This window comes from Apis mellifera, linkage group LG1 (genome assembly GCF_003254395.2).
Source record: "Apis mellifera strain DH4 linkage group LG1, Amel_HAv3.1, whole genome shotgun sequence".
Taxonomy (NCBI): domain Eukaryota; kingdom Metazoa; phylum Arthropoda; class Insecta; order Hymenoptera; family Apidae; genus Apis; species Apis mellifera.
In genome coordinates, this window is record NC_037638.1 from 5,611,587 (window position 1) to 5,627,046 (window position 15,460).

Consider the following 15,460-nt stretch of genomic DNA (forward strand, 5'->3'; position numbering starts at 1 on the left):
TACAAATAAATGTTATTCAAACATTTTAATAAAATAAATAAAGCAACTTTATTCAAAATTTTTAATTATCTATCTTTCAAATTTAAAAAATATCATTGTGCGAGGATAAGGTAGGGATCTTATCAAAATGATATAATACGAAAAAAGCCGTTATTTCTTCCATCTCTTTCTTCGAGTTTCACTACTATTACTACTTTCTTCCACTCTCTTCCAACGGTTAGAGCTTGCTCGACAAATCTTTCGTCGTGTTGGATAGTATAAACGGACCCTTACGCGTTGACCAGACGCATTGACCAGACGCGCATATATCTATACGTACATAGAGCGCAAGTGCGTGTGTCACATCTTGACACACAGAAGAATTCTGTATACACGCCGGCGCTTCCTGCAGTAAAGTTAACGACCTCGATTGCATATAAATGCCTGGCTTAATGGTTTCGAAGTAAGGCCGAAGGCCTCAGCTGATAAAATCCACTCTCTCCTAGCGGGGTTTACTACTACGCCCATTTAAGCTCATTTCACACGGAATCTTTCTGTCGGCTTCTATCTATGACATAGTGATATTTGTTATTGCGTAATCACTCACAACGTAATAAATTACTAGTTATTGGAGATAGACACTGTTCGCTCACAAAAGAAGATGGCAAACAGAAAAATATGGCTACTGTTCCCCCACCTACTTGCATCTATATTTTGCGTCGCACGTAATTGGTCGAATCATATGACGAAGAGAACGAATGAATATATTGAGTGCGGTTAGAACAAATGCAATGATAGATATATTTCAAACATTTATCTTACAAAAAGAGTGTTAATTATCGAGAAAATATATTGTTATTACAATTTACAAGAATCTTATTACTATATCAACACAGTTAGTATTCGCAATGCACCGAGGCGAAAATCTCCTGTTTTCTTTCTGCCATTTCACTTGCTATCCTCTCGTGGATGAACGATACTATTATATGCCATTCGATATTGTGTAAGAATTTGCTGTACAAAGATGTTGTAATATTAATACATTCCTTTGAAAGGAGAGAGACTTTAATCAACATAATTACGTGTTTCGAAGCATGATAGTAAAAGTTTGACTTATTTAAAGGTAAATTGCGATTCAATTTGCAGGTTAAGTAACACATTTAAATGTGTGACAGATAATTCGAGTTAAAGTTAAGTTCGATAAGTTTCGATTAGAAGAGAATGGATAAAATTTCAATTTTTTAATTGTTTTCACGTAAGTGTTTCTCATCCGTTTTATTTTTTCGAAATAAATGATAGAAATAAGACTTGTCACTAGTTTTCCTAACCTAACCTAAATTCTTTGTTCTTTTGTGAAATATTCGATAAGAGAGTATACATTGGGAAGAAAGAAACGAATAGTTACGTAGAAAAGAGGGTTATGATGACGCAGGCGCTATTATATTGAAAGCACGCAGTCAATATACGCGTTATATTTTGTACGTGGAATCGACCCGTATTTTGGCTTTTAGTCATCGTCACACATTCACAAGTCGACTCATTCTATGACACACGCATGGAATAATGCTACGTATACGTGTTCAACATTCGTGCAGAGAAGAAAAAAGACCACTTAGAATGTAATATAATCGCTTTCAAACTTGATCAAACTTTACAAAACTTGAATGACTGGTAAATTATGTATGTATTGAAAAATTATTGCATGAAGAAGTTTCATAAAAATGAGCATAATGTATCTTTTTTACAGGTGGAGGCAATTTGAACTTTTAAAATCAATTTTGTTTCCTGAATTGAATTCTTATCCTGTTGAATGATTATCTAGTTTTTTCATTTTAAATTTATTTTAATATTTTTTTTTAATATTTCTAAAAAATAGTTTTTTTGTACATTAATCAATATATGAAAAATTATTATATAATAATATTAATTTTTATATCACATATTGATAAAAAATTATTTAATTTTGCCTAGTAAAATTTTTGCGTATTTTAAAAATAACTCGTCTCAATTCTGTGAAATAACTCTGTATATAACGATAAGCTTACGAAAATCAACATGTCCGAATATTAATGCCAATCATTTTAACGAGATACGAATAAGACAGAAGTTGTTTGCCTGAAACTACAGATAAAATTTGTTCTTGAACGTTCAACATTCATAGTCCTTAATTCTTAATTTAATATTCCGAATGTTTGACTTACTACATTTTCCCTAGAGAACTCGACTTTCGCTTTGAAGTTGAACAGATTCCGTGAAAAAGGAAAATTGTATACATTTTCTCGCTTTTTAACCGATTGTTTTTGAAAATAAATAGAATTATATGATAGAATTTTGATTTATTTTTCTTTTATCTAACAATAAAAATAATTATCAATAATTTGCTTTTTAGAATAAACTTGAATTTGATATGAATCATGATGATCAATCTCAATTATTTAAATTAATATTTCCAATGATCTAAATAAGGTTAATAATACAAGGCTAATAGTAAAGATTTCAAAACATCACGTATTAAATTAAATTTATCTCAATGTATCACAGAGACAAGTCACGTATATATAGTGAATCATGAAAACACACACATAACCTGAAATTAATTATAATCTGTTTAATTGTCTTTTTATTTTAAAATAATGTTAAAAAAAATATATCAAAAATATTATTCTTTTTCCAATTGCAATCGTACGATTCAATTGGACAAAATTTTCTTCTTCTACGAAAAAAAAAAACGAAATTTAACAAAAATTGCTTTAGTTCTGAATTCTATAAAAAAAAAAAAAAAAAATGAACTCACCACTTTATCGTCTGCATAAATGATCGAGGATCTCGGTGTCCCGGTAGCCATCACAGTGAAGAGCACCATCAAAATCGTTCGAAGCAGTATCATCTTGCAAGTACGAATCCTTTTGTCGTTTCAAAAAACTGACACCAATATTTTTTTTTTTTTCTCACTCGCACGAATTAATTATTCACACTATTCGTCCTCCTCTATCAATATCAATCCTTCGAGACCTGATAAAGAAAACAACGATTTTGAAAAAAAAAAAAAAAAAGAAAGAAAAGACTATACTGCACTACATCAAACTACACACTCATGTCACAATAATAATAATAATAATAAAAAAATGTGTACGAAGGCGACATTCGTCGACAATTTTTTTTTCGATTCACGTGGCACGTAGTTTGGTTCAATTTATTTTAATTTTAATTTAATCTTATCTTATTTTATTTTCATCTCATTTCATTTCATTTCATTTCATCTCGTTTCATCAGATTCCAATAGATTAAGTTAGGTTAGAAGGACACTGATGGCACTGGTGGAATCAAGGAACGAACACGGACGTGTTCGAACCGCGATTTTCTTTAGAAGAAGCACGATTTACTATAATATCTATCTCTCTTGATTCAACAACGGATTCTCGCTCTTCTTCTTTCTCCGTGAAAATCTGCCGACTTTCGTCAACTTGGCCTTTCTTCGACGTCGCCGCCGATGACGACGGATTCCAGGTTCGTACTTTCCTCCGTGTTCGAACTTTCCAGCTGCTACCACGTCCATCCGCCGACCTACGACAGTTTACATTCTGTAAATACTTGGTTAAATTTCTAGATTACAACTTTGTTGTAAAAGTTCGACTCGTTCAGAGAAATACGTCGGATCAGATTAAACGATAATAAATTAACTATATTTTTTTTTTCTTTCAGATAATATCTCAAGTAATATTATTCCGAGAAAAATTTCTCATCATTGCATGCTGTATCATTCTAATATTTGTGGTTCACATTTCAAGGAAGAAAGGAAGTTGGAAATCATGATTTTTTTTTTAACAAATACTTCAGCTGGGATAACAAGTTTTAATTCTAATTTTCCTTGTCCAGTCACATACAGTTTTAATTCTTCTATTTTCATTACTTTTATACATAACAAATATTTTTTTGATTTATGATAAATGTATAATAGAAATAAAATATATATTACAATTAAGTTTTCTATTTCAATCAAAAATGATGAATTTTGTCAAAGCAGTTGGATATTTTTAACAATTGCAAAAATAATAAAAAGTCTGCAATATTTTTAATTCATAATCTGACAATGTTAAAATTTGAGAAAGAAAAAAATGGATTAAAATTTAAATTGAATAATCGTGTAATATTTCTGGCCTATTAGCAGTTACTCCTTTAGCGAGTAACGCATTATACACAGCACGTATTACGCATATCTGCCTAATGATTAACGCTTTGACATGGGAATTCCCCTATCATCCTCCCAAGAAATAGGATATGTCGTTACATAAGTATTTTCTAGGAATAAGGCAACGAATACGAGGAATAAAAAACAAGATTAAAAATTTTAATTAACCAATTGAAATATTGTACGATTAATGAACAAGAATTGTGTTGGGATGAATTGCAGATGAAGATGACAGAAAAAGTAAGACGAGTCGTCAAAGAAAAACGGAAGTCGATGCCATGACAGGCCGGATAGATAAATTCAGTCAAAGGAATAAGAAATGTTATCATCAGAGAAATGTGTCAACGCGGATTAACCTCATTTTTCGTATCGATAATTAAGAAAAGTATTTTAAATACGAATAATCGAATTTGTCAAATTTTATCGTTTGAAAAAAATACATTTTCAATTTTAATTCTTTAATTGAAGAAATATAAAGTGAGAACAATCAATTGATCAATATCGATATCCGAGATAACAAGATAGTCAAAAAATATATTTTTCAAAATAAAAAAAAATCAATCCAAAATAGGTTAATAATCATAATAATTGACCAATGACTGAATTAAACTTAATTTTATAAAAAAAAAAGGAAAAAAAAAAAAGAGATCTACTTACTTTTCAAATCGGCGATCGATAAGACAGTTGAATTATCGTAAAAGAATCATGACATATTTCCGGTTTGTTGCAACGTATCAATCGTACGTTTCCACGATGTATCATGATGATTGTCGTTTCTTTAATAATCCTAAGTTAGCTTGAAGACAGTCGAGGAATCCTGGTTCAAGTTTTCGATGTATATTCCGATGAAAACACGTGATTGATTCTCGCGAGTGGCTTCTCTTTTTTTCTCTTTATTTGTTTCTTTATACTCTTCGCCGAATTTATTATCTTAGATAATCTTTGACGCGTGATATATTTTTTTCCTTTCAATTTGTCTTGATTTTTTTTCTTTTTTTTCGATCAGTCGCCGTTGATTCTTCCGTTCGATGCTTCTTCGCTGTGACCCTAGAAAATATGAAGCACGTTGCACTAACGACATCTACGTTTGACATTTTGGAAACGCATTGTTATCGAATGCGTAAGAATATTGACACGTTTCTTTTATTATGATAAATAATATCCCCAGATAAAAGATATAACACATACAAAGAATATCGTGTAACAAATGCGATTAAACGACAATTTCTTCAAGTTCGATTATTAAATTCAACTATGATGTGATGCATATATTTATATTTATATTAATCATAAGATATATATATATGTGTAATATGTATATAATATACTTGATTGGTCAAAAATTTGAAAAATCCAGAATTTTTATTTTAATTGGTTAATAAAAATTGGAAAAATAAAAATATTAAAGATAAATCGATAACAAAATTCATGATTTTGAAAAGTTGATATCATATTGATGTGATTTATCATTCGTGTGAAAAAGATTAATGAACATTGCACCAATTATCGTTTAAAAATGAAAATAAATAAAGAGTATGGAAATTATTTTTGTAAGAGATATGAATAATTAATTTGAACAAATTTATAATTTATTTTAATTTGTATCTTTTGTTGTTTAATTTCTTTACTTTCATATGAATAACCAAGATATCATTTATTTATCTTTATTTATTATAAAAAAATAAACATTTCACAAAACACTAAATTAGCACTTTTAAAAATTTAAAACTTATTAGAAACAAAGACAACAACAATACACTTTAATTAAACAAATCAATGTTACAACAAATCAATCAAGCAAAAATGTAATATATTTGATATTAAATGAATAATAAATGGAAAATTATTCACACGATTATTATAAATAAAAAAATACACATTGTGCATTATGAAAATTTCACATTATATATAATAACCTTGAATATGAAATAATAATCCAAAGTAAAAAAATAATTATATTTTTAAAAATTTTATTTTAATAAATTTTATTAATATATGATTTTAGAATAGAAATGAAATGTAAGAATCATAAATGATTGAAGCTTAACTACTCCTGTCACAGTTTATTGGATTAAAAGTTATTTATGATAATAAATGAAATATCTAGGTTCGAATATTTATTGTTGTTAATATCTCGTACAAGAGAAATAATCGTATGAGAAATTGTTGTTTTATATAAAGAGATTCTTTGTTTCAGAAATGTGCTTTTGCTTGGATAAGAGGTAACGATACAACTGAAGGAAACTGTGATAAAAAAATCGTAGAGCAATGAATGAATTGTACACACTTTCAATTCCTATCAAGCATTATGCTAATTGATATGTAAATATTTTTTTTTTCATTTAATCGAAGCACTGACGCTTTCGTAATTATCGTTTATTGTACGATATTTCAATCTTGTTTCATTTTTTTTTTTATGTTACAATTAAACGTTACTTTATTATAATTTGTATTTTGTGAAGATGGTATTACAGAACATCATGCAAAAAAAATTAAATAGATATATGGAATAAAATCTTTTTATACGATATTTTATTTTTAGAGAAATTAATTGTAAATATTTGATTTATAATATTGATAAATTTTAAAATCTAAAAATGATGTTGCATGAAGTAAAATTAAAAGTAAATAAAAATTAGAAATGAAAACTAAGATATGTAAAAAAAAAAATTGAGGCATGTTGTTAATGATAACAAACGCCAATTTCATCGGTCAGAATTAGCAATGGAATTCGTTCGCAGACATCACGATCAATTTTTCTTCGCATCTAGAAGGCTAAAATTAAACTCCAGTAAGACAACGTTTTTTCGTCAAGTTGGGATAATATTCTGAGAACTCTAAAAACGAACGCGTTATATAGTTTTGAATATAATATACTTCATTGATTAAAAAAAAAAAAGTTTCGGAGCATCTATTTTTTCAAATGCAAAGATTTAAAGTTTAACCTTAAACGAATAGCGTGAATGAATAATATTGATAGTGTAAAAAAGGTTCAAAGAATTTACTACGACCGCATAAATTATTCAGGTTAACATGATAGGGCTAATTTTGAACATCGACGCAAAGTAACGCGCCACGAACGGAAATGGCTGCCACAGTCGAAGATAACAAATTATCATACTACCACTAGCGGCAAGATAGTCATAATACACGATCTATCAGCGATTAATATTCGCGAATTTTTAAATATCAAGATGAATTATAAAATTTCATATTTAAATTTGTCGAACAACAAATCACTTTAATTTTTAAATTCTATAAAAGTATGATTTAAAAGAGAAAATTTGGAACAATTGAAAAGTAAAAAAGCGTAAAATGAATATAAACGAATATAAATCGTAGCCAGAGGAGACAGTTCAACAATTTTTTAGTCACCCACCAAGCTGAAGTTTGTCACGATAAAATGGAAGCACGTGCATCACAAAGGATACGATCCCTAGGGAGGCTCGAGTAATGCTTGGCATAAAAAAAGGAAGAAAAAAAAAAACACAGATATGGAAATCGAACACATTCAAGTCTCATTTAAACAGAAGAAATCTTTCGAGACTAAACAAATTTAATTTATTTCGGCGACAATTTATCAGACGTTAGAAAGCCACTTCTACGGTTTCAATGCGTGAACACGTGAACACACTATAGTAGTTTCTCACAATCACGTATATTGAACAAGAGGAAATAAAGTCACGTTCGAATAAAATCCATCTTCGAAACACACGGTGAAATTCACAATATAGTTCGATACGACACTAACCATCGTCACCGTGTCGCGTATAAAGACATCGTGAAACAACGATCTTTGTCTCGTACGTTCTGATGGTATTTCGATCAAGGATCGCGCGTTTCTAACCATAAAAATTCGCAACATATACTTTTATCGTAGAATATAACGACTCTTACCGGATTATCGTGAATACCGGTCACGTTCACGATCACACTTAATCGGTTGTGACAGTTGTGAGTAAAACGAATGGCAGTGTTTATACACCGTGAAGAAAGACGACGCGGACAGCCCTCACGCGTACGGTGTACCGCGGGCGACTGGCGCTACTTTCCTTCAACTTTCGACCCACCATGTATTCCAGTGTTTCCCAACGTGGGGAGTAAGCCAGAGAGGGGCCATCTCGACATTTTAGAGAAACAATTAATTAAAGTTAAATACCGCTTGATTTAAGGTGTAATATCTAATATTTCAAAACGTAGAAGAAATTTTACAATTTTACAATTTTCTGTACATCTTTGTTTAGGAAAAATAAATTAGATTATAGAGATTGTAGATCATTACAAAGGAATTTGTAACTTCATTTAAAAATTAAAGAATGCGTAGACCAAATATTTGGATATATTTTAAAACATAAAAAAATGATAAAAATGAAGTTGGATATTTTAATTAAACAGGGCAGAATATTTAAGTTATACTTTTCAGAACTTTATCAATTATTAATTGTCGAAACAAGCATACGAATTTTTGAGACATTGAAATGGAGCTTGAATAAAAAAAGGTTGGGAAACACTGATATATCCCTACCACGCTTGTTGTCTCTCTTCAGAAGCTACATTATATCCTTATGTGTTCTATATTTCAATGTGTCGTCCAATAAATTTTATTACTATTTTATCAATATTTGCTATATTATTATTATTTTATCAGTAAGGTTTAATGAAGATTATTATTTTTTATTTCATCAATATTGTGTATCTCTGACAATAATTAAAATGTATATGTTTGATAAAAAAAGAGAAACAATAATTTTTATTGGAATAATACAAATAATACAATTGATGGAATTCAATTTTATAATCTTGTGAAATATATTACATTTTTATTAAAAATATATCAGGTTAACACATATTAATAAATATTATTTATTTTTATAAGAAATTTGATTTTCAATTTCATTTTAATATTTGCTAAAGTAAATTTTATTTGAAAAAATCGAATATAACAAATATCAAGTATAAATATTTTGTTCATCTTTTACATTCCTAATATAATCGTGATCTGATCACCATAGAAATTCGATGACGAAATCCTAGCTTATTTTAAAAGAATTGCAAAATATATATATATATATATATTTTATACATGAATATTTGAACGTAATGTAGACCTTCTTTTCTGCCTCCTTATACTTTGAATATATGTATAATTATATGTGTATTCACAATACATCAATATATCACAATTCCTAATCTCAATTCTGTACATACATAAATAAAGCTTTTATATTTTATATCAAAATTTTTTTAAATTCTTCAAAGATGAATTAAACAAAATTTTTTTTGAAAGAATAATAACTCATTTTATTATTAATATTTTATTTAGATTTAAAACAAATAAATTTGTTCAATATATATAAAGAAATAATATTGTAATTCATTTATTATTGATATTCAGATTAATTTTAAAAATTTTTGAAATAATTTTATTCAGATTCATAAAATAATTATTGCTATTTTTTTTAAATAAATAAATGTTCATTTTATTGTAACTTATTCCATTTCTTGTGTTATTCATTCAACTGAAAATATCCACTATGTTTCAACTGCTCCCGTTTCTATTTATAAATTCAAGGAGCAGTGAATAGCATTGTAAAGAAAACTAAAAATGTTCCATTTAATTGACCACTAAAAAACGATGGGTATCAATTATCCATGTTCGACCCTGTCTTTACACATCCGAAACACCTACACATAGCGATGATTCTTGCAAACTTTTCATCAAATTACCTTCTCTCACCTTCAAAATTTAGAGCCTTGAGTTAAAACCTTGAGTAGTAATTTCGTATTTTACAAGCTAATGGAAATCCACTGCAAAAATCACTTTAAAAATAATATTAATTTTTTATCAAAATATAGAATCTTATTTTTTGTAGTAAGTTGATAAATTAAAAAAAATTTGCAATTATTGTATCTATTTTGTATTATATTCTTTAAATAAAGTTATTATAAAAAAGAACGAATATATAAATATTGAATTAACAATTTTTATGTTATTAATTAAAATTTGTATTATTGATTATTTGTTTGAATTTTTTAAAATTGCATTATATATTTTATCATAGTGTTACAATTATGATTAAAACAAATTCGATAATTTAATAAATATAATACAATTTTGTAAATATTTAGTAAATATATTACAATTTTGATATAATTCATAAGTATGAACAACAAAAATATTAATTTGCAATAGTAAATATCAATAGGTTATATTAATTTTTTATATGAAAGCACGAAATTTGTAAATGAGGTTATGTCTCTGTAATCTTAAATGAGATTATGTCACTTGTTTACTGTGCACAAACAGCTATATAAATTTAATACAAAAACTGCCTTTATCAAAAATATATAGATTCATGAATAAATACACTTTATAAAATTATAAAAATCTACATAATATATATATTAAAATATAATTTATTGCGTATAATAGAAAATTATTCACTGTATGTATAAATTGATATTGAAAAAGGATAGATATTTAATTAAATTAAAGATGATTAAAAAAAAAGAAAAAAGAAAATGAAAAAAACAACTATATGAACAATGATTAACTACGATGTACACAACACAGGGACAATTGTATCAATATCAATATCTGAGAAGAATAACGTGGGCCAACGACCAGCCATTTCCCGCAAGATAAAAGTGCGTTAGAACAAGAGATATAAGCGATGAGTTCATCCTGCCAAAGACAAGTGGGTGTCCTCAGGAAGTACAACACCGGAACCACGGCAAATTCCGGCGCTAACTTCTCCAATATGACAATTATAAAACTGCCTTTTGTTAAATGGACAGTTGATTTAGAGAAATTACGTACTTAGTTGGAGAGAACGTAAGGTGGAAATATTAACGCAACAGATAATATATATATATGTAATATAACTTTTGTTATAAAAGAAATATATTGTATACGAATATAAGAGAAAAAACTAGAATAATACGAAGAATAACCATTATAATATATATGAAATTTAAAATTAAAAAAAAAAGTTGCAATTTTGAGGTTATGTCATTACTTTTTCGAATCAATGTTATTGTTAATGACAATATGTCCAGGTTATATGAAACATATTATTAAAAATAGACAAAAAATAGTATTTATCTCTTAATAATAACATTTTAATCGAATATCTTATGTTTTTATAATTATTTCATATTTTATTTTTGTTACTTGTGCTACAAATTTTATAAGGATAAAACTACTTACATAGCATTCTTAGCGATTTATTTTGTATAACTGTTTCTTCACGATAAGATGGACATTTGTAGGATGTTTCAGTAGGATGATCATTTTTTGCAATGAGTACTTGACACCAGACGATATATTGGCAGGGATCGTCCATCATAGATTCCTCATGAATTACAAGGTCTTTCAAAAATCATTTATGGGCGAGTTAACCTATTAATAATATCTTTTATTATCAATTATCAAAAAATATATTTCTTCATTTCTTCATTTTTATTTAAAAAAATATATAAATTTGCCGCAGCTTAGTCACAACAGTATATATGTATATATAAGTAAAAAATTTGACTAACTGGAAATTCCATTATTTCAATATGCGAATAAATTGTTTGTTGCGTGTGAAACTTACGTAAAAACGAATAAAAAGACGAGTAAGAACATTGATATAGAAATATCAAAATGATTCATAAACATACGCGGCACACCGGAAGTCACTGAAGGATGTATTGTTCCGAAGGATGGTGACCTCTGTCTCTCTGTCTACCGCGGGTCAATCGCCTTTTTACCAATTAACTCGATGCCTCTGTCGTCGTAAATTGACCAGTAATTTCTAACCTAAATTTACTGTATCTAAAAATTTAATTATTTACTAGAATTATTCAAAATATAGTACGATTAAAATATACAATTTTAGTTATATATATTTTTTCTTATATTTTTATATATTATTTATATATAATTTTATATGTAGATATTTTATATTCATATATATTTAATAAAAATATATTTTATGTATTATAATCTAATTTAATTTTATTTATCATTAATTCTGCACGAAATGGATTAATTAATCGATAATCGATAATCGGTTCTTAATAAATTATTTTATTAAACAGAAATCGAATAGAATTTTTTAGAAATCGTTCTATTTTTTAATTAATAGTTAACAAAGAAAAATAAAGTTAATTGGATATCAGAGTCATCTGTTGACCGCATAAATTTTGCAAAATAAATATGCAATAGAAATGCAATTAGTATAACAAGGATAAAGACAGGATAAAAATTGTTGAATCAACGCCATCTTCAGAATGCCGCTGATAAAACAAACACGTAGATAAGAAAAGCAAATAGTGAAAGGTTAGAAATAGAATAAGAATTGATATTCAACGCCATCTGTTGATTATAAAAAATATTTCTTACAAATAAAAAATAGAAATTGATGATCTGCACTATCTTTCGAGTACCTTTGCAAAATCTCTTTGATATTAAAGAGATAATGTTTGTTTTCAATTATTGTTTATCCTAGTTTAACTTGTTTTTAGAGAGATATCATTGGCAATAGATGGCGTTAACGATCAATTTTTATTTATCTCTATTCTCTTATTATTTATTCTTCTTATCTTATTTCATTTGCAACATTGACATTGATTCTACAATTTTTAACTTATTTCTGTCCTTCCTCTCATTTTTTGATTTTTTTATCTTGATATTGATGTATGATTAAAATATAGGGTGAACTGAACACATTTAATACATATTATGCATATATATTTCAAGGTACTTTTTAATTGTTATGTAAAAAATGATTACGAATTTATCTATTTCCATATAATTTATAACAATTTATTTATTTAGAACTTAATAATCTAACAATTTATTTAAAAAATTTATTTTCTTTTACTTTTTTATGAAAAGATATACATTAATAACTTTATGAAAGAATATAAATATATTCTTAATTATAGTTAAAAATATCTTTATATTAAATATAATAAATATAAAATATCTTTTCATAAATTGATATAAATATAAATAAAATAAATAAATATAAATATGAAATAATAAATTAAATGAAGAAAGCAATATAAATATAAAATATAAATATAATAACATATTCTTAATCACAATTAAAAATATATTATAGTTTTTTTTTTAGAAATTTTTTGTTTTTTAAAATAAATTATTAATACATATGTGTATTAATACATATGTTAATGCATATGTTAAACATATGTTAATGCATATGTTAAACATATGTTTAAGCAGTAATAATATATGCATAATTTTTACTACACTAAAATAAATTCCATTTATTCATACTTTATTTTGGCGTAGCAGGTATTACACGTATATAAGGTATTCTGTGTCTTCTTATATATTTATTTAGCATTGGCGACCGTTTTAAATTTTCTAACAAAAAAAATTAAATACGTATTAATAATAAATTGTTAATTTTTACGATAAGATATAAATTTCATATTAAAAATTTATCATTTAAAATTTATTTATTAAAATTACTTACTTTTGTTATTTTTATTATCTAAATTCGCAAAATATTGCCTTAAGTATTTTACTGGTTTAATCGGTGATGTACTTATATAATTTGATCTATTTCTTATATAGGGTGGTGTATAAATCTTTTGTGAATTATTAGTTAATATTTTCTCATTTTGTTGTTCATTTTTTTCATCTAAAAGAATTGTAATCATATAATAATAAAAATAATGATGTAAATACATTTATCGTAATAATTCTAACCTTCAATATATTTCGGTAAAGATACACTTCTCCGTTTTGTACTTTGTTTCTTTTTTATTGGAGATTTTTTTTCATCATTTGGCGTTGCATTATCATTTTCTAATTTTAAAGAATCATCCATTGATAAATTGTTTGCCTTTTGAAAAATTTCCTCGGTTACTTTTTTAACATCACCCGATATGCTCGAAGATATACTTTCATTGCTTATATCACTAGTAATAAATATATGTTGATTTCTATATTTTTTTTCTCTTCTGTGAGAAGTGAAATTTTTCAATTTGTCTATTAATCTTCCGGACCATTTACTACTATCATTTCTCTGTGAATTACTAGAACTTTCATTGGAATTTTCTAATATTGTATTTATGCTTCTAGAATCTAATATATGCTGTGAAGATAAAGCAATAATTTTATCAGGATCTTTTACATTATCGATAGTGGTTATAACAATATTATTAGATTTTTGTGTTTGACAAATTAAAAGATTATTATTTACTTCATCTGCATTGTCCCAATTATCCATTGAATAATCACTGTTTGAACTTCTGTTAATCGAACTTACATTTGACTGTCTTGCGATTCCATTATACTTTCCTAAAATTTCCTCAAACATGTTCCTTAACAGCGTTCTCAATGGAATGTATCCTTCATGATTCTCCTCTTCGATATTTGTACGTTGTTCATCTTCCAAATTATCCGAATTTTCTTGTTCCGAGTTCGAATCAATCGTAAAATTGGACAAAGGTTTTAAACTTGTACTATCGGTGTGTTCAAATAACGTTTCATTTTGTTCTTCGATGTACGAATGATAACTATTATTATTAATGTCGGAATTTAACATATCATTATCATCGATTGACATAAGCATCGCTTTGTTTAAACTTATTGTAGAATTTGAGCTTTCACTATAAACTGAATAGAATAATATTACTACGTTTATTTTTAAGAAAATGTTATCTATATATACTTTTTGATTTAAATGTTAATAATTTTTTTTTAATACAAGTCATTTTAATACTCACAACTATAAGCCAAATCCATAGTAGAGTTCGTCGATTCCATATTTGTACCTTTTCCTGACTGTTTAAAGACAGTCGAAGAAACAGTTCCATGTATATTTTTTTCTTTGACCTTCTGAAGTTCAATATGTGTTATGACACGTACACGTTAACCGTTCTTTGTATCTCGAGACAGAAAGAAAAACGTTACATTTAGCCTTCCACATTCTATTTACCAACAGACATTTATACGTAACGAAAACATTTATATTGTAATTTTATTATTAAAGAATAACCAGTAAAAATTATTATTACTAAAAAAAAAAAATCTATAACGTAAAACAAGAATTGATTAAAATTAATTATAATTTTTAATGTAAAAGTTAAAATAAAGATTTTTTTTACAATTAATTTTAAATAGTTTTATCATTTCTAAAAAAGAATAAAAAAAAATGAAAACAATTTAAAAATATCTATGAAACGAAACATCAAAATGTGATAATAAGGGGCCAATAAAAAAAACAAGTGATCTTCTCAATTTTGTAGCGCAAGTGATATCATTTAATG

At 26.6% G+C, this 15,460-nt stretch overlaps 2 protein-coding genes and 1 long non-coding RNA gene across 8 annotated transcripts in view; 1 reads left to right on the forward strand and 2 right to left on the reverse strand.

Annotated features, from left to right (window-relative positions):
- LOC409383 (matrix metalloproteinase-2) overlaps window positions 1-11,959 on the reverse strand; it is a 130,607-nt gene extending 118,648 nt beyond the window's left edge. Inside the window, exons 1-4 of one of the 4 annotated variants that reach the window (XM_026444867.1) lie at window positions 11,834-11,959; window positions 11,379-11,570; window positions 4,826-5,215; window positions 2,774-3,543 (exon numbers count right to left, since the gene is read on the reverse strand). In XM_026444867.1, coding sequence (XP_026300652.1) covers window positions 2,774-2,866 — 93 coding nt within the window. In that variant the 5' untranslated portion in view covers window positions 2,867-3,543; window positions 4,826-5,215; window positions 11,379-11,570; window positions 11,834-11,959. Of the gene's footprint in view, window positions 1-2,773; window positions 3,544-4,825; window positions 5,216-8,065; window positions 8,221-11,378; window positions 11,571-11,766 lie in introns of those variants that run through there. The other 3 variants (XM_026444811.1, XM_026444850.1, XM_006563274.3) reach the window with 3 other exon arrangements.
- On the forward strand, window positions 48-1,886 carry LOC102655431. 3 transcript variants are annotated; one of them, XR_001703451.2, is made up of 4 exons: window positions 48-982; window positions 1,126-1,234; window positions 1,349-1,659; window positions 1,727-1,886. It is a non-coding gene; the product is annotated as an uncharacterized LOC102655431 (long non-coding RNA). The 3 variants fall into 3 exon arrangements; XR_003306121.1 differs by having other exon boundaries at window positions 51-1,234; window positions 1,353-1,659; XR_003306113.1 differs by having other exon boundaries at window positions 52-1,234.
- A 1,461-nt stretch (window positions 11,960-13,420) lies between the features above and the next one.
- LOC551556 (probable serine/threonine-protein kinase DDB_G0283337) lies at window positions 13,421-15,079 on the reverse strand. The gene is made up of 4 exons (XM_026445023.1): window positions 14,918-15,079; window positions 13,896-14,807; window positions 13,660-13,827; window positions 13,421-13,547 (listed from the first exon to the last, which is right to left on the reverse strand). Exons 1-4 carry the CDS (start codon window positions 14,955-14,957, stop codon window positions 13,459-13,461), a joined length of 1,209 nt encoding a protein of 402 aa, XP_026300808.1. The 5' UTR covers window positions 14,958-15,079; the 3' UTR covers window positions 13,421-13,458.
- Window positions 15,080-15,460: the final 381 nt, after the last annotated feature.